This window comes from Peromyscus maniculatus, chromosome 15, assembly GCF_049852395.1.
Source record: "Peromyscus maniculatus bairdii isolate BWxNUB_F1_BW_parent chromosome 15, HU_Pman_BW_mat_3.1, whole genome shotgun sequence".
NCBI lineage: Eukaryota > Metazoa > Chordata > Mammalia > Rodentia > Cricetidae > Peromyscus > Peromyscus maniculatus.
In genome coordinates, this window is record NC_134866.1 from 34,218,699 (window position 1) to 34,243,825 (window position 25,127).

Below are 25,127 nucleotides of genomic sequence, written 5' to 3' on the forward strand. Positions count from 1 at the left end.
AAAAAAACATTTGACACACTTTGCACTTTTACCTCATTAATTTTGTTTTATCTGTGCATACTGACTTAGGCTGACTTATTTCACTTGTTTCTTGCTGTGTAGGAACCCAGGGCAGTAAGCTTCAAGGAGAGCCATTTATCAGAGGTGGAGGTCCTGGCTTTGTAGCTGACCTTAGTTACCTGGAGCTGGATAATCCTGCTGGAAACAGACAGAGGTACTCTTCCTGGGCTGAATCTGTAACCAGTCTTCCTCAAGTCATAAAACAAAAGGTATGTAATGCTCTGCTTGAAGCAGTGGGGAGCAGTCATGTTTATTTGTGTTGGGAAATGAGATTACATCAAGGTGATTAAATAGAATTGGCTGCAATTAGCATTTCCTGCATCTCAATTATGCTTTATATAGTAAAATGAATGCATACATGATAAGAAACAGAAGATGTGGTTAGTTCGTAGATCAGCAGTAAAGCTCAGAGTCCTGTGAACCCAAGGCAAATTAATGAGGGAATTTGTATTTTAACTTTTGCCCTAAATATGATTATGTTTTCTTTAAAAAGTTACTTTCTTTGATTTATTATAAGTGTATGTGCATGATCTATGTGTCTTAGGATTTCTCTTGCTGTGAAGAGACACCATGATCACAACAACTCTTATAAGGGAAAACATTTAATGGGGTGGCTTACATTTTCAGAGATTTAGTTCATTATCATCATGGTGGAACATGGCAGCATGCAGACAGACATGGTGCTGGAGAAGTAGCTGAAAGTCCTGTATCTTGCCAGCAACAGGAAGTGAACTGAGGCGCTGGGTGGTATGTTGAGCATATATGAGACCTCAAAGCCCGCCTCCACAGTGACGCACTTCCTCCAATAAAGTCATACCTATTTTAACAAAGCTACACCTCCTAAGAGTGCCACTCCCTTTGGGGGGGCATCTTCTTTCAAACCACCACGGTATGTGTGTGGGCTCACACGTGCCGTTGTATGCTGGGGGAGACCCGTAGACAACTTTGTGCAGTCCCTTCTCCCCTTCCCCCTTTGCGTGGGTTCTGAGGACTGAACTCAGGTTTTCAGGCTCACCAGGCAAGTACCTTTATCTGCCAAGTCGTCTTGCCAGGCCCTTGATCATATTTTCTTTGGTTTTTAATTCAGAGGGGTTACAGATTGTCCCAGAGTAAGGCATATAGACTCACTTGCTGTTACATCTGTCAGTCGGATTACTTCTCTTCCTGTGTCATAGGTGATGGGCTCCAGAGTCCCACAAATAACAACAGCACCAAATGACAGGCAGAGCTGAGGGTGTTTTACCACAAAAGTGATTTTTATTTTATAACATAATGTATATATTCCAAACAACAACAAAATAAAAACAGAGAACCCTACCCCCTGAAAAAACCTCCAGCCCCACTGAGTTATGTAAACATGTACAGTGAAGACCAAAGATCATACTGGAAAGGGGGGTTAGGGCCACAACACTCAAAGCTAGCTGTGATGCTTAAAAAAGCTGGCATTGATAACAATGGACACAAGGTTTTATACATGTTAAATTATTAATAAATGCATCAATGCTGTCATAAATGAGGCACAATGTCTAGAAAACCCTGAAGCTTCCTGGGTGCTGGAAGTGTTATAATGTGTTAGATCACATGAAGAAGAACAATCAGAAATCTGGTAGACAGTTCACCAGATGGATGGATGTACACGGTTTATAATACAGTAGGTGAACAAACATGGATGTCTGAGCTGTGTGCGCATGTACATCACGTGTGTTTCTGAGCAGCAAGGGTCTGTGCTCACTCACTCTGTGCATCTTGTGGATACAACTGCACATAAGAAAACACAGAATTGGCAAAATGCTCATGTTGTCCTCTAACATATCAACCTCAATACAGCAAATCCACATTTTCTAAAGAAACATTTTGGTAGAACTGATTGTATGATCTATTTTCTTTATGGTAGTCAGTATCCAAGATGATGTCTAATATAAGCAATTAAGAGATATGTACATACTTTATATAATAATAATAACAACAACAACAACAACAACAACATATCTACACTAGCACTTCAAGTATCCATAACATACTGCACTTATTTACCTCAAATAGGAAGATAGCATTCCCAGGAAAGATCTCAGAGGGTGCCACCTTTTAGTATTCAGAATGGGCCATTTTCACTGTCCCAAATATTCTTTAGCAATGAAAGTGCTGATGAGAGGAAAGCAGACATTTTTTACAGCCTTAACTACATCCTTTTCCACAAGGGACTATGAGGCAACTTCCTGGTTGGGCAGGAAAGGAATAATGAAAGAACAGACACCATCCAGCATTATGACCATTGAAGGCTATTGATCAGAAGAGATTGGCTGTCCAGTCCAGTCCTTGGCGACATCACTGTAGTAATCTGAATGTAGCCATCACAACAGTGTGTAGGAAATTTTAGCACCTGTTATAAAGCAGAGCCTTCTTGCTTCCGGGAAAGCATGTTTCCACATAAGTCTTGCTGTTAAAATTTAGCCACCACACCCTTGATTTCAAAGTTGCTTTTCTTCTGAAAAAACCAAACACAAAGTAATACTGTCTCCCTGCTTTAAGGCATTTCTTCAGGAGAGGGTCTTGGTCTCCAGGAGAGAGATATTACATCTCTGAGTGGGGAAATTTAATTCTAAGTGTAATTATACTTGCTTCCTTGCTGTAATTTAAGCACAATTCCTTTTCTTCTGTACTCTGTGGAGGTGAAAACGCATTGTCTTTGAAACAGTCTTCCATTAGCTAGACAATGAATGTTCTTTGACTTTTTGTTTTTTTAATTTAATGCATGCTCAAGCTGTAAACACTATTCTTCCCCTATCTGTTCTAAATTTTCCTAGGTTTGTGGAGATTTTGTTGCAAGGAGGGTGCATTACTTTTTTTTTAAACTTTCAACAAGAAACAATTGTATCAGCATTTTCACCTTCCTTAATTTCATGATCTGAAGATGTCTGATAGAAAATCCAGAAATAGTCAATTCACAAGTTTCATTTTATTATTATTATTGTTAATTCTATGCTGTACATGATTTATAAACTAAACTGTGTCACAGGGAGCTGGAGAGATGGCTGTTCGGTTAGGAGCACTTGCTGCTCTTCTGGGGGACCCCATTTTGGTTCCTGCCACTCATGTTGGAAGACTCACAACTGCCTGTAACTAATTTCAGCTCCAAGAGATCTGACATGTTCTTCTTGCTTCTGTGGGCACTTGAATATACGTTAACATTCATTCACAGACACACAGACACGTACACACAGGCACATACACATACACACACACACACACACATACGAGAGAGAGAGAGAGAGAGAGAGAGAGAGAGAGAGAGAGAGAGAGAGAGAGAGAGAGAGAGAGAGAGAGAGAGATGGAGAGAGCCCTTTATTGCTTTATCATAGGTGCATGTGAACAGGAAGAAGCAGCCTGGGTAGGATTTGATTCTAGTCTTGCTTTGGCGACTGTGTTAAGGATCTTGAGATATATGTGCTATAGGAGCAGCTATAATGAAAGCAAGAGGGCCTTTTCCTTTTGTTCCAGTGGGATTGCATATGCATATGATAAAAAACACAGTCTCACCCAGAGCTCTGAGAACCGACCGATGTCTTTCCTTGGTAGCTGACGCCATTGTACGAGCTGGTCAAGGAAGTGCCCTGTGCCTCTGTGAAGAGACTGCATCTGAAGCGGGCTCTTGAGGAGTACCTGGATGAATTCGACCCTTGCCATTGCCAGCCTTGCCAGAATGGTGGCCTCGCTACTGTCGTGGGGACACAGTGTCAGTGCCACTGCAAACCATACACATTTGGTATGGCGTGTGAGCAAGGAGTCCTCGTCGGCGATCAAGCAGGTCAGCGTAATGGGTTTTCACTCATCATGAGGGGCACACTGAAAAGGGACCTCTCCTTGGCCCTCAGCATGCACTGCTTCGTGTTTGCAGAAGTGAACTTGTGCTTGCACGCGGATTCCCTCGGTTTTCCATCGCCGCGTTATAGCTGTTGAGGTTAAGGTCCTTTGCTTTCTCTTTTTAACTCATCTGAATTAAAAACACCATTCTGGTTTTGACCCCTCATGCTCTCATTCTCTATAGAATAGAATTATGTTTAGAATATCTTCCATCTTTTTTCATCGTTATCTCACAAGGCTTTGTTTTAAAACAGCTCTTTGGGAGCTTCTATCTCCTGCCTAGCCTTTCTGATGGCAAGCTCTTTGGAGCATAACACAATTTTTTATTGTGTACCTTTAGTCAATATTTTTCAATAGGCAGGTGGGGTTTCAATTATCTGTCAAAGTGGAAACATCCTTCGCTGGTAGGGATTGGAATACAAATTCTCTACATCAGGCTGGATATGGATACTTTAAGTCAGAAGGAGAGCCTTTCTGGCTGTTGTAAAACCCACTAGAGAACATTAGGAGGTACTTGGAGAATAACAAAGGAACAAGAAGTTTGAGTGACTTGTCCAAGACTGTGAACTAATAGAATACCATCCCTGGATTCACACCCAGCCACTGCAAGATCTTACAATATGCCCTTTGCAAATCTCTCAAAAAGCTGTTATTCCCCTCCCCCAGTAAACACATTAAGCAGCAAGCCCAGCATTAAGGTCTGAAGTCTTGTTCTCCAGCAGTCCAGAGCCTCTTTTCTTATATTACAGGAGGGGTTGATGGAGGTTGGAACTGTTGGTCTTCTTGGGGCCCCTGTGTTCAAGGGAAGAAATCAAGGAGTCGAGAATGCAATAATCCCCGTCCCAGTGCGGGTGGCAAGGCCTGTATTGGAGAAACAACTGAAAGCAGGGAGTGTGAAGACCAGGACTTGGAGAACTTGCGGTAATGGAGATCAGACCTTTTGGCAGTTACTTAAAGTATACTGTGCAGTGAGCATGAGGTTGACGATAGCTGCTCTTAGATGATGAGACGTGGAGTCGTGATTTTTATCACTGTTCGCTTTGTCCCTTAGCACTGGAGTCAACAAAGGAGGGACGCCTGTCATGGCCAATAACACTGGCTGTTAGCTTCAGGTTTTCCAGACATCAGGGAGTATACAGGGCTAGGAAGTGGAGTAGGCCCATGGGTTTGCTCCCTACTTGCTGTGTAGTCTTGAGCAAGTCACTTGATAGACCTCTAAAATCAGAATAATAGTTGCAGGTAAGCCGATAACAAAATACACGCGCTAAATGAGATCAAGCATGTAAAAGTGGCTGGCACAGGCACATGGAAATCTTCACTAAATGGGTTGACTTTCAGCTACACCACTGCCTCCTATTTTCTTGTTCTCTGGGTCAATCACAAAGCCAGACACTTTAGATGGATGGTATTTTGCCAGGCTGGTCTGGTGGTGATCTGACACTAACTTTACATTGGCTGGGATCATGCAGAAGCTCTCTCAGCTTTCTTGACTCAACTGTACCCCTATGCCAGAATTATTTGAATATAATTATTTATTCACTTCATTGGGACAGGGTTTCGTGTAGCCCAGGCTGTCCTCAAAATCACTAAGTGACCGAGGGTGACCCTGTACTCCTGATCTTCCTGTTTCTATGTCCCAAGAGCAGTTTGTGTCACCGTGCCCAGGTCTTTTTCCCTCCTGTGGCAAAATTACTTCATTTTTCTAAGCATGAAGACAATTTTATTAGGGTTTAAAAGAAACACTCCTAGAGTGAGTGAGCTATAAATCTCATTAGCTTCTCAGAGGAGAAAAATGGAAGAGTAAAGAGTGAAGGAAGAAAAAAAAAAGAAAGAAAAGCCATGCTGCTTAAACTGATATTTGGAGGTACTTTTGCAGTGGACCTATCTAAAATCTCCAAAAGTGCATTGGTTGGTCCATTTGTGGCATTTTCCAAAGTTCAGAAACTAGACAAAAAAATCTTCCAGTAAGATAATTTGAAGGTCATGTGAGTTAAAGAAAGAAACAAGGTGTTTAGGAATGTGATAGATAAGGACATAGGCTGTCTTTCATGCCTTGTAAAATAACAATAGCCAGTATCGGTGAGGAAGCCAAAGGACAATGAGTTATAGTGAGAAAAGAAGGCACATGTACCTCCAAGAGGATGAGTGGGTGGAAACGGTTCTCTGCCTGAGGGGGCCCATTTCCCTCCCTTTTACACTAAATTAAATCTATTCAATGGAGGAATAACAAACCCTTATATGTAAAGCCAGAGAGAGGGGAGCATTCTAAAGGAAACATGTAAATAATCTCCTCCTCATTCTCTCCCTGTTCTTTTTGGTTGTTGTTGCTCCAACGAGGGAATGTATCCTCCTGATCATCAGAAAGAGGAAAATTTTGATCATCACTTCACATTTCTGGTTTCCTTGTGGTGTTGCAAAAGATGAGGAATTTGGCTGAGAAGGAAGTGTCATAGCCTACTTGTGTTCCTCTCGCTCAGATTTCACTCATTGGACAGGATTGGTGGTATAATGATCACAGAGGCAGTATGGACAATTACTGTTTAAAGATGGATGTCTCCATTGTCATTATCATAATTAGAATCTCCTGTTGGGCTGATCCTGGTGATGGTAAATTTTCAGGAATAGCACTGGTGATGTGGCATTAAGAATCTCTGCTCCTTTTAGACTTGATATTCTTTCACCAAGTAGAATTACTTTCGTGATAAAAGGATTTCAGAACCCAACATCAGGAGGCACAGTGATATCTGAGACAGACAGATAGACTCCAGAAATAGCATAATGTAGATGCATTTTATCATCTTGAATACTAAAGAGTATCATCTTGCTTCCTGCTTGCTTCTCATACTATGAATCCTGTAGATATTAAATCACTGTCTTTTGCTAGATTGAGTTTATGCTCAAGGTATTTAAAAAAGTATAGTGTGGTCACATATTTGGTTCTGAGAATAACAAATATATATATATATATCTATGTTCTTGTACTTTCTACTTGCATACCTTCAGATAGAAATGAAAAATTTAATGTAATATATCAACTAAATTCTGGAAACCAATCATGTTGATTTCTGTTTATTTCTTTTTTTTTTCCAGATTAATTGAGCCACATTGCTTTCATTTGTCTTTGGTTCCAAAAGGATTCTGCCCATCACCCCCTGTTTTAAAAGATGGATTTGTTCAAGTTGGTTATGAAAAGATATCTTTTTCTTTTATAAATATTATAACTTATATCTCTTTACTTGGCCATAACCTATCTCCTTCTCCATGGTGAAATAGTGGTAAAATATTTTATATGTGCATTTTAACTTCAGTAGTGGGGGACTTCATCTGTGGCATTTCCTCTTTAGCCCAAGGAGATTCAAATTTTGTAGAAGGTAGCATTCCTTCAATGGTTTGGGATGTCAATACTGACATACCCTGATAAATTAGAGATACCATCATGCCAGAGGGCTAGTCAACATCAATGTTACTAAGTATGAATGTACACACAAATTCTTTTTTTTTTTTTTTTTTTGGTTTTTCGAGACAGGGTTTCTCTGTGTAGCTTTGCGCCTTTCCTGGAACTCACTTGGTAGCCCAGGCTGGCCTCGAACTCACAGAGATCCGCCTGCCTCTGCCTCCCGAGTGCTGGGATTAAAGGCGTGCGCCACCAACGCCCGGCCTCAAATTCTTAAGATTAAAGAATTTTCTTTATTCTTTTCATCAAAAAAGGCTTTTCTTAAAAAATTTCATCATGAAGCATTTTATTTACCTAAAGAGATACTTTTTTAACCACCATCTGATGAGATATAGGTTGTCACACTTTTACCAATTTTTATGCTTATAAAAGGACCCTGGTCATCTTCCATTGGTTGATCTAGTGATGTCACCGGCATTGCGATGCTCATATTTAGTTCGGGTCCCAGTTTTTCTGATGATTGAGCTTTGAGTCCAAAGTTCAATGGCATCTCTTCATGGCTCACATAAGAGATATCGCTTCATAAGGATGCCCTCCATGCTGCCAGCTTTACCTTCTTCATGAGACATTTTGATTTTTAAATTCTAGGTCCTTAAGCTCACAAAAATGAGAGTTTTCTTAGATGTATATACTGTTTCCACAAATGTATATACTGTTGAGAAAGTGAAGAGGCAGAGGAAGAAGAGGATGAGGTAGAAGAAAGTGGTAGAATGTTCTACACACTCCCCATGATCTCTGGGCTTTAAATAAAACATGTTTAGAGAGCAATATAGTGTAAACTCATTCATCTTAGCAATCCATGAAGCTCTTCTGCTTTTTTAGGAGCCAACATTTTTAAACACTGTTTCAGAATGTCTACATAGGTCACTCAGGGAACTGTAAAATAGAGATTGCTGCTTGATTCCCATCCTCCAACCCTTTCTGTTCAGTAGGTTGGGGGTGGAGCCTGGGAATCTTCTTTTTTAATTTCTCTAAGTGGTTTTTATATAGCAATGTTTGGATGGTGTTGAGTCAAACTTCCTCATCATGAAGTCCCTCTTGCAAAGTAGAAGAAGGCCGAGGGCCTACAGTCAGTAACTGACATGTACCTTCCCCATTGTTTCCCATTAGCATCTATGAAGGAGGCAGACCAAGCCTGCAGTAGTATGTCTGGCAATGATAACGAGGCATGGGGAAATTGGGGTTCTATTTCCTAGAGTAGAGCTGGGTGAGATGCCATCTCCAGACCACTTCCCAGGCCTGTATTTCTTCAGCATTTCCCTGGGGGCAGAGAACCAGAAAGAAAAGAAAGGAAGCAAGAACTCCAAATGAGGGCAATTATTCCCTCCTAGGCTGGGATTTGAAATTCCTTGCTTTATTATGACGACTTACCTCCCAACATTATAGGCTAATAAAATGTGTAATCCATTCAAAGCAGTGTTTCCATAACTATAGTGAAGAGTGGGAGAAGATCAACATCATAGTTTTTCAGAAGTCATCAATGAGCTAGGTGTGGGGGTGCATGCCTGTAATCCCAGCACTTGGGAGTTGGAGGGGTGAGGTTCTGAGTTTGAGGCCAACTAGGGCTCCTTAATGAATTCCAGGTTAGCCTGAGAGGCACAGTGAGACTACCTCAGAAAGCAAAACCAACCATGAGCTGACAAAATGTCATCAATCTGAAAGACTTTCATGAAGATATTGAGAATAATTTCTGTTATGCTGACATTGACTAGGTAGTGTTGTCAATGAATAGAATATACCCCCTTTACATGAAGAACTAAGGAAAAAACTACTTCCAAAATGTGGTGGCAAACTGCCTTTTCCTGCAAGTGTATAAGGGAAGGGAATTATTATAATGGTGTTCACTAAAGTGATTTTAGTGAAATGCTTACTTAGTGCAGCACTTGGTATTTTGGGAGCAATCTATACATTTATGATATGTTGGCATTTATGGCTTTATTTCAGTCAATAGTGGTACTAGTGTTGTTGAATAGACCCTTACAGGGGAAAATGCTTTATATTGATTTTCTAAATCAATTGTTTGATAGGTAATTAAAGTTAATTATGATTTGCAGGCCAAATAAACCTAAAGAAACAGTTTGTTAATGAGAAATAGGCCAACTCAACCTTTCTCCATTTTTTATCTTTGTTTAGGATGAAGGTACCATGTTTCCTGTTGGGAAAAACATAGTATATGCTTGCAAGGAAGGGTATTCCCTTATTGGAGATCCTGTGGCCAGATGTGGAGAAGATTTACAGTGGCTTGTTGGAGAAATGCATTGTCAGAGTGAGCAGTCTTGGTTGTAGCATATATCCTAAGATGACAGAATGATAAAGAAGAAAGTGGATCAGGATAAATAACCACTCATGTTAACCCCAATACTATAGAGCAAATTGTCATCAGCTTTACGTCATCAGCACCTCACCTCCTTCTCCTGAAAAGCTAACAGGAGCCTGCATTAGTTATTTTTCTCACCACTCTGACAAAAATACCAGATCAAAACAACTTAAGGAAATAAAGACAGTTCACAGGGAAGGTCCATCATGATGAGGAAGCCTTGGCAGAGGGAGATTGGGTGGTTGCTCCCATAGCATCCACAGCCAGGAAGCAGAGAGAGATGGATGCTGGTACTCATGTCTCTGTATCTATAATACTTCGTATTCTTTGCTTTGCTTTTCATGTTAAGTATTTATATGGATTTATCTTTCACTCATGAATTTTCTGTGTAATTGTGGTATAGTCTTTTAAGAATTCAATTGAACTGTTAATATGTTTTTCTGCTATTTATATTTTCCATTTTTTTGTTCTGTTCTGTTTTGTTTTGTTTTCCAAGACAGGGTTTCTCTGTGTAGCTCTGGCTGTCCGGGAACTTACTCTGTTGACCAAGCTGGCTTCAAACTTGGAGATCTGCTTGTCTCTGCTTCCTGAGTGCTGGGATTAAAGACATGTGCCAGCACCACCCTGATATTTTCTAATGTTTTGCAGAAAATTTCCATTTTGTCATTTAGGTTTTTGCTTGTTTTTATTTTGTTTGTTTGTTTGTTTGTTTGTTTTGAGGCAAAATTTCACTCAATTGCTCATGCTGTTGTGGAATTCACTTGACCACACTAATGGAAATCCTCTTGCCTCAGCCCCCCAAGTGTTGAGTTCACAGGCATGAGACACTATACTTGACATCATTTAGATTTCCCAACAAAGTAGTTGCAGCTTTTTAAAGGCACATAACTGTTAATTCATTCTTTGCATCTCTTGTATTTTTAGTGGACACATTTTGGTCATTCATACGGTTTTAAATGTTAGATTAGTTCTGAACAAATGCCACTCTACACATGAAAAACTTTAAGAACAATTTGAGGCTTTGATGACATCTTTGGAGAAGATGAGTTTTCTATCTGGTCAAGAATGAAGCTGCTTTATGACTGGTTAACCTTAATTCCAATGGTGTCTAGCCACTAAGTGATCTCAATGAAAAGTAGGACTTTCTACCTGGGTATCCCCCCCTTTTTGACAATACTGGAGCCCCGGATCCTCTCCCCTGTGACTTTCTTGCGGTCTCCTTAAACATTTTAACCCTGAACTGCAATTCTCTCCTTAGTTTGTTCTTTACCGTGTTCTTATTTTGATTTTGTTTTAGTTTTTCAAATTTACAAATACCTTAAGGAGAAAAGCATTACCAAATCTGTAACCACTACCTCAGATTTCTCCTCTGTCTGGAATCCTAGACCTTCAAATCTCTACTCTTTTGACAACTCTCTGATTCTCAGAAACATTTTTCTTTTACTCTTGTGCAACTTTCCTGTTTGTCTTGGTGGGAGAGAGCTGAAGGACATTCTTGTAATAGATCTGGCAGATGTATCATGCCAGAAACACACTCAGTGCCAGATTTGGAAGGCACATCATGTGACTAATGCTTAGCCTTGTTCCACCAGTACACAACATATTTGGCAAAATAGTCACTCAATAATGATAAATACTGTGTTTGAATAAATGAATGACTGAATCTTCTGATAAAGACAGTGCTGAAACATAGCAATGTTGTATACTATTGTCCAAAATCCATGAGGGACTTTGCAAAGACTTTTGTTTTCAGTCATGATTTCTGACTTGCTCTTCCTAACTATATACATATTTTTCATTTTTTTTCCTGCTGTTTTATTTTTAAATAGATCTGGACTAATGAATGCCAGTAAGGGAAGGTTTGAGATGGGAAAAACACAGAACATTGCACACTTTTATGGCTGCAAGGTGAAAGGTGCTGCTTTGAATTTTTAGATAGTGACATATCTAATTAGAGTTAATGATATGCAAATGAGTAGAGCTCTTGGGGAAATTCTGGTGGGACATCACCTCACTACAGAGATAAGTGGCAGCTGTGAAGTCTGCTTTTAGCAGCAGCCTGGGCTTTGGGGCTCTATTTGTAGGCTTGTTCATTCTGGGTTGTCACATTGCTTTGAGGGCAGGGGAAGGAGATGATGGCTGTTTTGTCTTCACTCATTCATTGGTCAATTACGTGTCAGACACCATGGAGTGTGCCTTTTGCAGCACCCTCTGAGGAGACTCTCTGTTTTCCCTGCTTGTCCTCTGCTATGAAAAGTCAGAGCATGTATATCAGCACACCCCAAGGCTGTCTTTAAAAAGGTTATTTAGGAAAGCGGTGACCCTTGCATTCTGTTCTGCTTTATCTTCAGAAATTGCCTGTGCTCTACCTGTACTGATGAATGGCATGCAGATTCACCCCCAGAAACCCCTTTACACGGTCGGTGAGAAGGTGACCCTCTCCTGTGCAGGTGGCATGTCCATAGAAGGTCCTTCAGCGTTCCTCTGCGGCTCCAGCCTTAAATGGAGTCCTGAGATGAAGAACACCCAGTGTGTGCAAAAAGGTGAGTGGCCTCTGTGTGTCTTCAATGCCACCACCTGTGCTCAGACAGGGTGAGAGTCCTTATGGTGACCTTCATGGCACTGTGTCACAGTGCATCATTGTCGCCATCTGGCTCCCTAGGAGAATGAGGTCAATGTGTAGACTCGTTAGAGGTTAGAATAGACAGGGGCAGGAGAGGTTGCTGCACTGAACTTCAGTCCTCCATAGGGAAGAATAGCTTTATATCTGTTAGAGTACCAAGAAAATGAAGGCTTTTTGAAAGCGGATGTTTGGTTTTCTTCTGATTTCCTAAGCTCAGAGTTAGGATGAACATTTATTTTCAATTTTGAATGCTTTATTTCTGGACTCTCAGAGTTTATTGATATTAAAGTTGAAAATGTATAAAGCATTTATATTTAACACTACAAAGTAGACATTATATTCAAAGAGAAGTCTTGTAGGGTGGGAAGCTACTCTTTGTAAGGCTAAGTAAGATCTACATTTTCAGGAAGAAATAAAAGATGAGAATTTAGATGAGCTCAGTAGTTAGAGCCTGTTTTATTTAATACCAGAGAGGTGGCGTCTCTAATTCTGGCCACCCCATGATCAAAGCACAGGACCCAATCACTCAATGACCAGAGTTCAAGAGATGCAGAATCCAGGCTTTAGGCTGATGTTTTTGTAGCTAAGGACAGGAAAGAGGCATGAGGGGCCTGTTAGGGGCAGAATTGGGGAAGTTAGCTGTTTTTCTTAGACAAGCCTTGTGATTGCAGACCTGTTGTCTCTGTAACCACTGGCTCCTGGGGTTGGAGTCAGCTATCTACTTTGGGGGTCTTTGAGCTCAGTCTCAGTCCCTTGGCTTTTAGCTGGGGGTGGGGGGTATGGGAGTTGTGGGTGATTTCTTGGTAGTGGAAATCCAGCAATCTAGTATTCTAAACATTAGTCACATGTGAATATTCTTTTAAGAACCTAAGATAAACTGTGTGTTGTTGTGCACATCTTTAATCCCAATACTCAGAGGCAGAGGCAGGCAGATCTTTGTGAGTTTGAGGCCAGCCTTGTCTCCATAGTGAGTTTCAGGACAGCCAGAGCTGTATAAAGAGACCCTGTCTCAACAAACAAACCAACCAACCAACAAACAAACAAACACCTAAGACAGGAAAAACAATTTAGAAAGACAAAATTATGTATTTTCAGAGGTTTTTAAATGGGCCAAATATGTTTTCAAAAACATATTTATTGTTTGATTGTATATTAATAAATGTAAATATATTTTTATTTAATAATTTAAAAAGATGAATTTGTTTTTATTTTGTTTGCATGTATATTTTGCCTGCATGTATGTAAGTGCACTGTGTGTATGCTCAAGGCTTGCAGAGTCCAAAAGAGAGCACCGGATGCCCTGGAATTGGAGTTAAAGACAGTTGTGAGAGGTTATGTGGGTGCAGGAACTGAGCAAGAACAGCAAGTACTTTTAACTGCTGCGCTGTCTCTCCAGCCAGGAAAGATGCTTTTAACAGTTATAACCAGGAAAGAAGGAAAGCGCATGTGCATGCTAGTCTATGTAATATTTCTTTAGTATCAAAACTTTGATTCAGTGTTAAAATCTGTCTGTTCTTATGAGGATGAAGCACTGGATTCTATAATGACTACAGTTAAGTGAATGAGATGCTTACAGCTGAGACGAACAGGCTCCTTGGAGCCCTGATCCACTGAATTAGATGTGGACTGTGGTGATGCCTGGCCAGTAGAGAGGAGCAGAGTGGACTAACGGAGCGCCTTCCACATTAGCTCTAATGTGAACTCTTTCCTGAACACATCAGAAAACAATTACTGTCTTCTATGTTCCCTGCAGCATAGAGTTGTGTAAAGTAACACACCTGCACCTGTGATCCTAAAATGAAAGAGAACAATATATACTTAATGAGGATTTACTTTGGTTTCCAAGGAAATTAGGTAGTTGTTTTTCTGAAATGCCTGCTTCTGTCACTTTATAGTATAATTTAGTATGTTTTTTTTTCCCCACTCAGTAGACAATGGTATTATGGTTGGTTCTAATTAAGGATGTTTTATGGACTTGTGCATTTTTCTGACTATGTAGATCACAATAATAACTGCACTGAAGACAGACCTATAGCAAACAAAAATTCCTATGTTTATCAGCTTTCAAAGTTAGTGCTTTAAAATGCTGGTTGTGTATGGGGGTGGGGATATGGCTCAGTGGGTGTGGTATTTGCTGCATATGCTTGAGGACCCTAGTTCAGATCTCCACCTTTCAGATGCAAGCTGGGCATTGTGGAGTGTATCTTTAATCCCAGCACCAAGGGCATGGGGACAGGTGGATGCTGATAGCTGGCTGGTTGGCCAGTCTAGCCAAAATGGCGAACTCCAGGTTCAAAGAGACACCTTGTCTCAAAAATAAGGTGGAGAGTGATAGAGGGAGACATCCTGACATTGATCTCTAGCTTCCATATACGCATACACACACCACCACCACCACCACTGCCACCACTGCCACCACCACCACATACACATCTCTAACACACACACACACACACACACACACACACACATACACACACACACACACACAAAGCGATAAATCCACAGAGTCTGCTTAAAGGGCAAGAAATTTATTAGGGCTAAAACTCACTACAGCATGAGAGATTTATCATAGGGTCCTGGAAAGCCAAACTATGATCCACACTGTTCTTCTGCCTGTTGCATCTCAGCATCCAAAATCCAAGAGGGGAGAGAGAGAGAACACCACATGCATTTCAGGTCTTTTTGTTTTTTGTTTTTGTTTTTTTTTTTTGGTTTTTCGAGACAGGGTTTTTCCGTGTAGCTTTGCGCCTTTCCTGGAACTCACTTGGTAGCCCAGGCTGGCCTCGAACTCACAAAGATCCGCCTGCCTCTGCCTCCCGAGTGCTGGGATTAAAGGCGTGGGCCACCACCGCCCGGCTGTATCTCAGTTCTTAAGGGTCCTAAGAGACCATGCCCCAGGGGGATGTACTTCAAGGTCATAGGCATAAAGCAGTTACCTGCTCCCTCTCTAGGGGCTGCACTTCAAGGTCAAAGCCAGAACAGCTAACCACTACCCACACACACCAACACACATACAACACACACACCACCACCACTACCACCACCACCACCACCACCACTACACACACAATATTAAATAATAAGTGAATAAGGTACTAGGTCTTTGAATATTCAATCCTTTAGAAGTTGTGCTAAGCACACAAACACATACATATTCCACACACATACAAACACAAATATCAGTTGAGTAATAGGTAAGTGAATGAAGTACTAGATCTTTAAATGACTAAATATTTTGCTAAGCTATACATATCATAAGATTTACTATTTTAATCATTTTTATACACAGGTAACTAATATTAAGTACACTCTTACTGGTGAACAGCTGTCATCTATGCCCATTGCATATAAATGTGTTTTGATTTAACAAATAAAATTAAAAATATTTTTTACCAAATAATAACAAATTCTGGCAGTGCAAGGAGCCCTTACACACAACTGATGGGAATGTAGATTAGTCCAATCACTATGGAAACCAATTCAGAGATGCCTCAAACAATCACAAACAGAACTACATATATCCCAATGACATTACTTACCCGATGGGATATAAGTCACCACAGGACATAAATGCCTGCACATCTGTATTTATTACAGCATTTATAACAGCAGAGATGGAATTAGCTTAGGTTTGTACCAACAGATGAATGAATGAACAAAGTTTGATTTATTGTACACAAGACCCACATAAGATTAAACTAGAAAGAAACTAGCATGCCTGGGGAGGGAAGTCATGAAGTTCTACCACTAGTTAAGGAGCTAGGTAATGGATGACTGCTGTGTGTGGGGTTAGTTTTCTTCAGGAATGCAGCCTGTGAGAGGCTACCCAGGCCCCAGTAGATGGTCAAACACCCATACACATCAGCATCACTGTGTCATCTCACTGGGCTAAGAAAAGAAAGAAGAGCATAAGAAGTTGGGAGGAAATAGGTGTGTGTGTGTAGGATAGTAGAAGAATTCAAGGGGAGAGAATGAGGTGTAAGTTTGATACTTTAAAAATATTAAATACAAATTTAAAAATTAGAACAAGAAGAAAATGTGGCATATAAACACAGTGGAGTTTTGTCAGCCTCAAAGAGAAACAAAACTGCATCATTTGAAAGAAAATGATGGAGCTGGAGGGCATCATGATAACCAGAATGAGACAAACACATGTTTTTCTATCATATGCACAATGCACGCTTAAAAATACGTATGTGAGGATCGGTCATGTGGCTCAGTAGGTAGAAACCCATGCTATACAAGCATGATGACTTGAGTTTGACCCTTAGAGCCAAGTGAAGAGCCAGATACAGCAGTGAGCATCTGTAACATGGTGAGAAAGAAGGTCATAGGTCAGCTATCTGGAGTGTGTGGTGAAACAAGAACCCTTGCCTCCAAAACAGGTGGAAGAAGCACACCTACTTCTCAATGTTGTTCTCTGATCTACACACACACACACACACACACACACACACACACACACACACACACTGTACACATATGTGCTTGTGTACAAACAACAATAAAAATTAGAGCAACAGTACTAAATGAATTTGTTATCAGAGCAGACAGCTCTTTAGAGGAAAGACTGGGAACAAGAAGAAGGCAATAAGAGAGAGTACCAGGGAGCTTCATATAAGCCAAGTACAATGATGTGCATCAATGAAGATATCATAATGAAATCTGTTAGTTCATAAGGTAGATTAGTTACTTTTCTGTTGCTTTGATAAAATACTATGACCCAAAGCAATTTACAGAAGAAAGAGTTTATTTGGTTCCAGAAGGAGAGTCCACAATGGTGAGGGAGTGATGGGACCAGGTGGCAGGAGACAGAAGCTGGCTGATTGCATCACAACTGCATCCAGGAAACAGAGAGTGAGAAATGGAGGTGGAGCCAGGCTAAATTCTCAAAGCCCAGCTCTAGTGATGTATCTCCTCCAGCAAGACTGCACCTTTGCAAGGTTCTATAACCTCCCTAGGCAGTGCCACCAAGGGCTCAAATACAGGAGCTTATGGAAGACATTTTTAATTCAAACCAAATATATGCTCACAAAAAGTAGAAAACCGTTTTACTTTAAAATCATTTTAGATCTCAGAACACTTTGCAAAATATAGATTCTACACACCCTCCCCTGTCTTCACATTTTTCATCAATTGGCATAACTTAGTTGATGAAAACAAAGAAACTGCTGTTTGTGGTGGTCCATAGCTCTTGTCTTAGTTACTGTTGTATTGTTCTGAAGAGACACTGACCAAAGCGACTCTTGGAAAAGAAAGAATTACAGTTTTAGCTCATTATCATCATGGTGAAGAATGTAGCAGCAGCCAGGCAGGCATGGTGCTGGAGAAGTGGAGAAGTAGTTGAGAGCTTTACATCCTGATTTACAGACAGCAGGGAGAGAGAGAGAGAGAGAGAGAGAGAGAGAGAGAGAGAGAGAGAGAGAGAGAGAGAGAGAGACAGAGAGAGAGGCAGAGAGACAGAGAGAGAGGCAGAGAGACAGAGAGAGAAAGGCAGAGAGACAGAGAGACAGACAGAGAGGGGGAGACAGAGAAAGAGAGAGAGAGGGAGAGAGAGAGAGAGAGGGGGAGAGAGAGAGAGAGAGAGAGAGAGAGAGAGAGAGAGAGAGAGAGAGAGAGAGAGAGGAGACTGGGTCTGGTCTGGGCTTTTGAAATGTCAAAGCCCACCTGCGATAGCACAACTCTTCCAACAAGGATACCCTTCCTAATCCTTCCAAACATTTCAGCTGGGGACAAAGCATGCAAATACATGGGCCCATGGTGTGTTATTCAGACTACTGCACAGCCATCCTAGTATTTGACATCTGGGACAGGAGGATCTTAACTTTGGAGCTACCCTGAGCTATATTATAAGACCATGTCTCAAAAGCAAAGAAAACAGCAAAGCAAAACAAATCAAGAGAGTAAAATTACTAGGACATTATTGACTAATCTATAATTCAGATACCATGTTTCTCCCTTATGCCATTTTAATTTCTAGGATCTGATTCAAGCTTCTGTTTTGCATTTGGAGTGCCACTGCATCAAGCTGAAGTGTTTAGAGAATGTGATTGTTATTGAGATTTCTAGCTATGGAAGACATGCTTCATATTGTTACCATTTTTCCAATTTTGTAAATTTCTCAAGGGATTGTATTATCTTGTCTAACTTTCTTCTATTTTCTTCAGTAAGGGATGTACGTATTCTATGATATTTTTACTTATAAAATGATGCCTTTAGGCCAGCAAGATGGCTCAGTGTATAAAGGTACTTGTTACCAAACTTGATGACCTAAGTTTGATCTCCCAGGACTAACACTGTGGAAATTGTCTTCTGACCTCTCTGTGTGTGCCACATACATGCATACACTAAATAAATAAATAAATAAATAAATAAATGTAGTTAAAAATGAAGAAAGCATGCTCTCCTAATAAACCATCTTTATAATATACTACATGACTATCGAATTTTATGCCCCAAAGTTTGATGCAAATGATTTTCATTAAAATGAAGCTAGCAGAAAGTGGAAAAAGAATGAGTGTTTTAGATTTCACATTCCCATCTGCCAGAGCCAATGCAAAGGCATTCAACTTATGGTACTATAAGCCACACCAAGGTGCTTTCCTATCAACATTCAAGCAATGGTTTATTTAAAATAATGAGTTTCTAGACAAAAGAAGAGTGGAGTTTTAATGTAAGTACCTCTAGACATAAGCACACTGTTGAGGGGAGACCACCTGGACATTTGCATGTAAGAGGCTATAGCTATCTTTGGGTACCAGGATATTCTCCAATATAAGTTTCTTGTAAAAATAGTTTTATTTATTTTGTGTATATAGTTGTTTTGTCTGCATGCATATATGTGTATCACAAGCATGGCTGGTACCCACAAAAGCCAGAAAAGGACATCAGATCCAATGGAACAGGAACTTCAGACAGTTGTGAGCTACCATGTAGGTGCTGGGAGTCAAACCTGTATTCTCTGGAAAAGCAGCCAGTGCTTGTAACTTCAGAGTTATCTCTCCAGCGCTCTAAGTTCTTTTGTGGCTTTGTGACCTGTGGTGGGCTTGTGGTGAAATACAGTCCAAAGCAACAGTTTACAAGGTTTAGCTTTGTGAAAGGAACCTGCTTTACTAACCATAGATTCAGACAAATGTGAACATTTGTTGAATATTTGAAATAGCATACATTTCCAAACGTTTTTGATCCTGAGTTTTTTCATCTCTTACATAGGTACTTGTTAGCTGGGAGCAAATATCAAAATGTGTGAACAGAGCATGATCAGTTAAACACCCTACTATGTGGCATCTGTTATCACTATACAGTGTTTTATAGAGTGAAATAAATGCTTTAGAGCTTTATAATGTACACATTAATTTTTTCTTACTTCTTGAAATTATAATTGCATCATTTCTCTGCTTCCCTTTCCTCATTCAAGCCTTTCCCGCGCACCCTCTGGCTCTCGCAAATTCATGGCATTCTATTTTTTAATTGTTCTCTCTCTCTTAAATATGTAAACACAACTTGTTCACTTCCCATAATATTTTAACAGAAAAATATTTTTTCATATAACATATCCTGATCATGGTTTCTCCTCCCCCAACTCCTCCTACATCTTCCCCAGATCCTTACGCATAACTCCATGCCCATTTTCTTTTTCTTTAGAAAACAAATAGGTAAGCAACAACAAACCCAAAGAAATCAGAATTAAAAAAAAGAAACACACACACACACACACACACACACACACACACACACACACACACGACAAAACCACAAAACTGGAGACCATAATATAAAAGTAAAAGACCAGTAATGCAAAAAGCACTCTACCAAACAGTATGAGACAAAAAGTCTACAAAAACACCTTTTAGTTCACTGTGTGTTTGTCTTCCAATGCTGGACATGGAGCCCACCCTTGAGTGTGGTTAATATACAGTGAGATGCTACTGGAGAAAAGTAGTTTTTCCTCTGCAAGCAGATGTCAGTGAGAGATAGCTTCTTGGTTAGGGATGATAGCACACTGTTCTGATTTTTAAAAAATTTTCGAAGTTGGAAACACATTTTTATACAATATTATTTTTATGATTCCCCTTCCCCCAACTCCTCCCTGACCCTCCCCAACATTGCACCCACCCAAATCCATATCCTTTCTTTTAACTATAGAAAAATCTTTACAGTTGGGAATCCTATGGATCTTGATTCAGCAAGTTCTATTGTAAAGAAAGGCTTATTGCTCTAAGGATCACCTCTCTCTTAAATGTTTCTTCTAGACACCGCCACTCTGCCACCTGCAGCTCCTGCATGTCAGCCCTGGGAGAAACTGCAGAACTCTAGATGCGTCTGTAAAATGCCCTATGAGTGTGGGTAAGCTCTGTCTTTACTCCCTCTCCTGTTTGATTTTGCCCAGGGCAAATGGGGTGGCTTCATATAGCTTATTGAATGAAGGTACAGCTTGTGAATAGCTAAGGGTCTTTGCATTGTAATCTGTTCCATTGCTGCCTGTTACTGGTCATAGGCTGACAGCCATGGTGTTCAGCAGGATTCTAATCTAGAGGGACAAGACACCGAAGGATGGCTCGAACACTGCTTGTTCTCTATATGATGTGAAGCAAAATGACAGAGCTGTCACCCGAGGATTTAGGGCTTTCTAGGATTAGGCTGAAATTCCCGTGGGACATAAACTTTAAAAAAAGCAATACCATTAGATAATAGAGCAGCTGCTTTTCTGATGCTAGAAGCTGCCTTTCTAGATCTGCATTCTAAGAATGCCACCCAATTTCTGGCCACTGCTTTTAAGGGGAGTTGAGAAGTGGCTCCTGGATGCCTGTGTCAGGATCCTAGCAAGATGTAGGTTGTACCTTTAGGTGAGGAATAGGAGAGGTTTACCAGCAAGCCTACAAAAATGCAGGCAGACTAAAGCAAACTACACTATTGTGTGTGTGTGTGTGTATCCACACCAGGCCTGAAAGAGGGAAAAGGACATTTAGAAACATGAAGACAGAGAGGGCTATGACGGACCAGCTTCTAAGGAGGAACAGACTCCGTTTAGGGACCTGAGAGGCACCACAGGTGTAGCCCAGAGTTATAAACATTTCCCTACTCTTCCTTCTATGCTTAAAACTGCCCCAGCAGTGTTCTCCAATGACAGAACCCACTCTCAGCCAGAGGATAAGGATGCTCTGATATGGTCTTTCCATACCAGACTCCCAAGAAGGTGAGCAGAAATGAAGAAAGGCCTGGTAGGACATAGAAGACATTCAGTCTCGAGACTATTTTCATTTTTAAGATTAAGGACTTCAGTTGGTTCATCATTAGGAATCAACATGGCAATTTACTGAATACTTTGTACTTGCCATGCTCATCACAACCCATATCCACTTCTTGAATTAATAGTAGATGATAATGATAACATATCATGACTTTTAGTATGCAGAAAATTACTGAAGAGTACAAATTAAAATTGTGGCCAGTCCAGATACATTCTTATTCTAGTGTCCTAACTCTGTTATTACTGTCTTATAGTCATTATTTATTTGAATCAATATTTTCTCTTTCTAACTCCTCCCCCAGTTCATCCTCATTCTGTTATTTGTAGTCCTGGCATGACTCTTAGTATAATTTCACAGTATTGGATGCCAATGTCAGCATCACGTTATAAAATTTCTGCTCTTTAAACTACTCTAAGTAGTTATATTCAAATTTTAAATAAACAGAGAAAAAGATTTGAGCAAAATAAAGAAGTTTTTTTTCCTATATAAGCCACTTCAGATGAGTTTAGCTTTAGGTCAAAGAGAAAAAAAAATAAAGCTGAGTAAAATAGGTGAATGTAAAATTGTTCTGATTAGTATATAAAACCATGCTTTGTTGTGTAATACTTTTATCTACAACAGTACTTTTCATATCCATCAGTATTCAGAAATGGAATTTTTTGTGGGAGGAGTATGGGAGTTGGGGAGGAGTTTGAGACAGGTCTTGTGTGTCCAGGCTAGCCTTGAACTCACTGTGTGCCTGAGACTGGCCTTGAACATCTCATCCTCCTCATTCCATCTCTAAAATTCTGAGATTATGTATGCCACAATGCCCAGTTTAGGGAATATTCCTTTTTAAAACAATGTTTCTAAATAGCTATGTTATATCATGTCTTAGTCAGGGTTTCTGTTACTGTGAAGAGATACCATGAACACAGCAACTCTAATAAAGGAAAAACATTTAATTGGGCTGGCTTACATTTTCAGAGGTTTAGTCCATTATCATCACAGTGAGACATGGTGGCATGCAGGCAGACATGGTGCTGGAGAAGGAGCTGAGAGTCCTACATCTTGCTTGCAGGAAATGGTCTGTCTCACTGGGTGTGACTTGAGCGTATATGAGACCTCAAAGCCCACCTCCATGATGATATGCTTCCTCCAACAAAGCCATACCTACTCCAACAAGGCCACATCCCCTCCAATAGTACAATTCCCTTTGGAGCCATTTTCTTTCACACCATCACATATCATTTTAGCATATGATCAATGTTTTTTCCTACCCTGAAAGAGGGAAAAAGACATTTAGAAACATGAAGACAGAGAGGGCTAGGGTAGGGAAAAAAACACCCCAGTAAGATGTTTAATGGAAATATTTCTAAATCTTTTGTAAGCACAGTCACTTTTTTTTGGCTGGGGTTGGGAGTATCATGCCACAGCTCAAGAGGGTAAGTCAGAGGACAACTTGCTGGATTTGGCTCTCTTTTTTCCATATGTTGGTTCTGGAGAGCAAACTCACAGTGCCTTTATTCAATGATCTATCTCACTGGCAACACAGATAACTTAAAAAATCACATTGCAGGAGCTGGAGGGATGGCTCAGTGGTTAAGAGCACTTGCTGCTCTTCCAGAGGACCTGAATCTGGTTCCCAGATCCCAACTCAGGCAACTTAAAACTGTCTGTAACTCCAGCTCCTGGGGATCTCACTCTTCTGACTTCTGCAGGCATCTGCACTCATGTGTGCACAGCCACATTCATGCAGACATATATGTAATTAAAATAATAAAAATAAACCTTAAAAACAGCATTGAGAAATAGTTTCATCTTCCCTTGTTTACTTATAGGGTTAGTGATTTCCCATGATCTCTTGCGGGTGTTTGGTCTTTGCTGATTTTCTGTTTCCTTTGGTATCAGTCCATCTGCAGTTGCTGGCAGACCTCACCTTCTCATTCAGTTTGCTGCATCTGGTCTGTCCTAGATGAAGATAAGCCAGCACCAGGCATTTGGGCATATAAAAACTGTGAGCATATTAAAAAAACCCCACAGTTTTGGTGGTTGTTGTTGGGTTGGTTACATTGTCAAGTCATGAGCACAAGGTCTTACTTCTTCCTCGGCTCCGAAGAAAACACATCTTGCAAATAATGTCGTTAAAATGCTCTCTCCAGATCCTCCTTGGATGTATGTGCTCGAGATGAGAGAAGCAAAAGGATCCTGTCTCTGACCATCTGCAAGATGCATGTTCTCCGCTGTCAGGGACGAAATTACACTCTGGTTGGCAAGGACAGCTGTACCCCACCAGCCTCAGCTGAGAAAGCTTGTGGTGCGTGTCCACCCTGGAGCAAATGTGATGGTAAGGAACCTTCCATATTTTAACTGTGAGAATGCCAAGCCAACGGTGCCAAGAGTTTAAGCCATGTAGTTTCTAGTTTATCAGCATGTACCTCAAAATGCCAAATAGATTAGATTAGTTCGACAGTAAACTGCTTCTTTTTTTTTTTTTTTTTTTTTTTTTTTTTGGTTTTTCGAGACAGGGTTTCTCTGTGTAGCTTTGCGCCTTTCCTGGAACTCACTTGGTAGTCCAGGCTGGCCTCGAACTCACAGAGATCCACCTGGCTCTGCCTCCCGAGTGCTGGGATTAAAGGCGTGCGCCACCACCGCCGGGCAGTAAACTGCTTCTTAAGTTCCCTCCCTGGAGTGGGGTTTGGATGAGGTAGGTAAGAGGACAAAAATCCATTCCTGGTCATCTAAGCGTTCTTCCAAGTCCCACTCATTCTCACTCTACCTTCATGGTACGCAGGCACACTTACGAGCAAAACACTCATGCACATGAAATAAAAATTAAAAAAAAAAAAGGAAAAAGAGGACTTACATAAAAATACCTTCTAAAAATCGAATCATTATATTACGCCCTTACAAAGAAGTATCACTGGGCTGATTAGATGGCTCAGTGAGAAGAGGTGCTTGTGGTCAAGCCTGACATCCTAAGTTCTATCCCTGGAATCCACATGCTGAACGGAGAGAAATGACCTCCCACAAGTTTTTCTCTGACTTCCATATGTACATCATTGTGTGTGAACACACACACACACACACACACACACACACACACACACACACACACACACACACAATGGAACAAAGTAAAGGTGAAGATTTGAGCCAGGTATTTGTCTGAGACTAAAGACACCCTCTCTTTGTTATAAGGGAATTTAAAAGTGTTAGGGAGGCATTAAAAAGTATGAGTGCCAAACTGACGTTTCTCAAAATAATTAGAAGGCCCTGAAGAGATTAGACAAAGGAGCTGCATTCTCAGATCGTGGTTCATTACCAGCTAGGATATAGCTGAACAGAACTTAGCAATGATCTTCAACACCACTCACGATTTGGGGAATATTGTGAAGGGGAAATGGCTGGGTTGCAGGAACCAAGCTTCTGCCCAGAGTTTCTGTACTTGTAGATGTGGAAACTGAACTATGTGGTATTTACATCCGCAAGCTCCTTGATTCTCTGTCCCGTGTACCTCATGGGGACCTTGCCCTCAGTTCTTCATAAGCTGCAGTAGGATGATATATGTAACTTGCC

General features: G+C 40.6%; 1 protein-coding gene across 1 annotated transcript in view; it reads left to right on the forward strand.

The window, feature by feature from the left end:
- The window catches only part of C7 (complement C7), a 62,446-nt gene that overhangs the window by 34,465 nt on the left and 2,854 nt on the right, over positions 1–25,127 (forward strand). The window contains exons 10-17 of the mRNA XM_042261487.2: positions 103–269; positions 3,637–3,865; positions 4,671–4,842; positions 7,012–7,099; positions 9,509–9,641; positions 12,044–12,235; positions 20,571–20,664; positions 23,711–23,895. Of these exons, the coding sequence (XP_042117421.2) occupies positions 103–269; positions 3,637–3,865; positions 4,671–4,842; positions 7,012–7,099; positions 9,509–9,641; positions 12,044–12,235; positions 20,571–20,664; positions 23,711–23,895 (1,260 nt within the window). The remainder of the gene's footprint in view (positions 1–102; positions 270–3,636; positions 3,866–4,670; positions 4,843–7,011; positions 7,100–9,508; positions 9,642–12,043; positions 12,236–20,570; positions 20,665–23,710; positions 23,896–25,127) is intronic.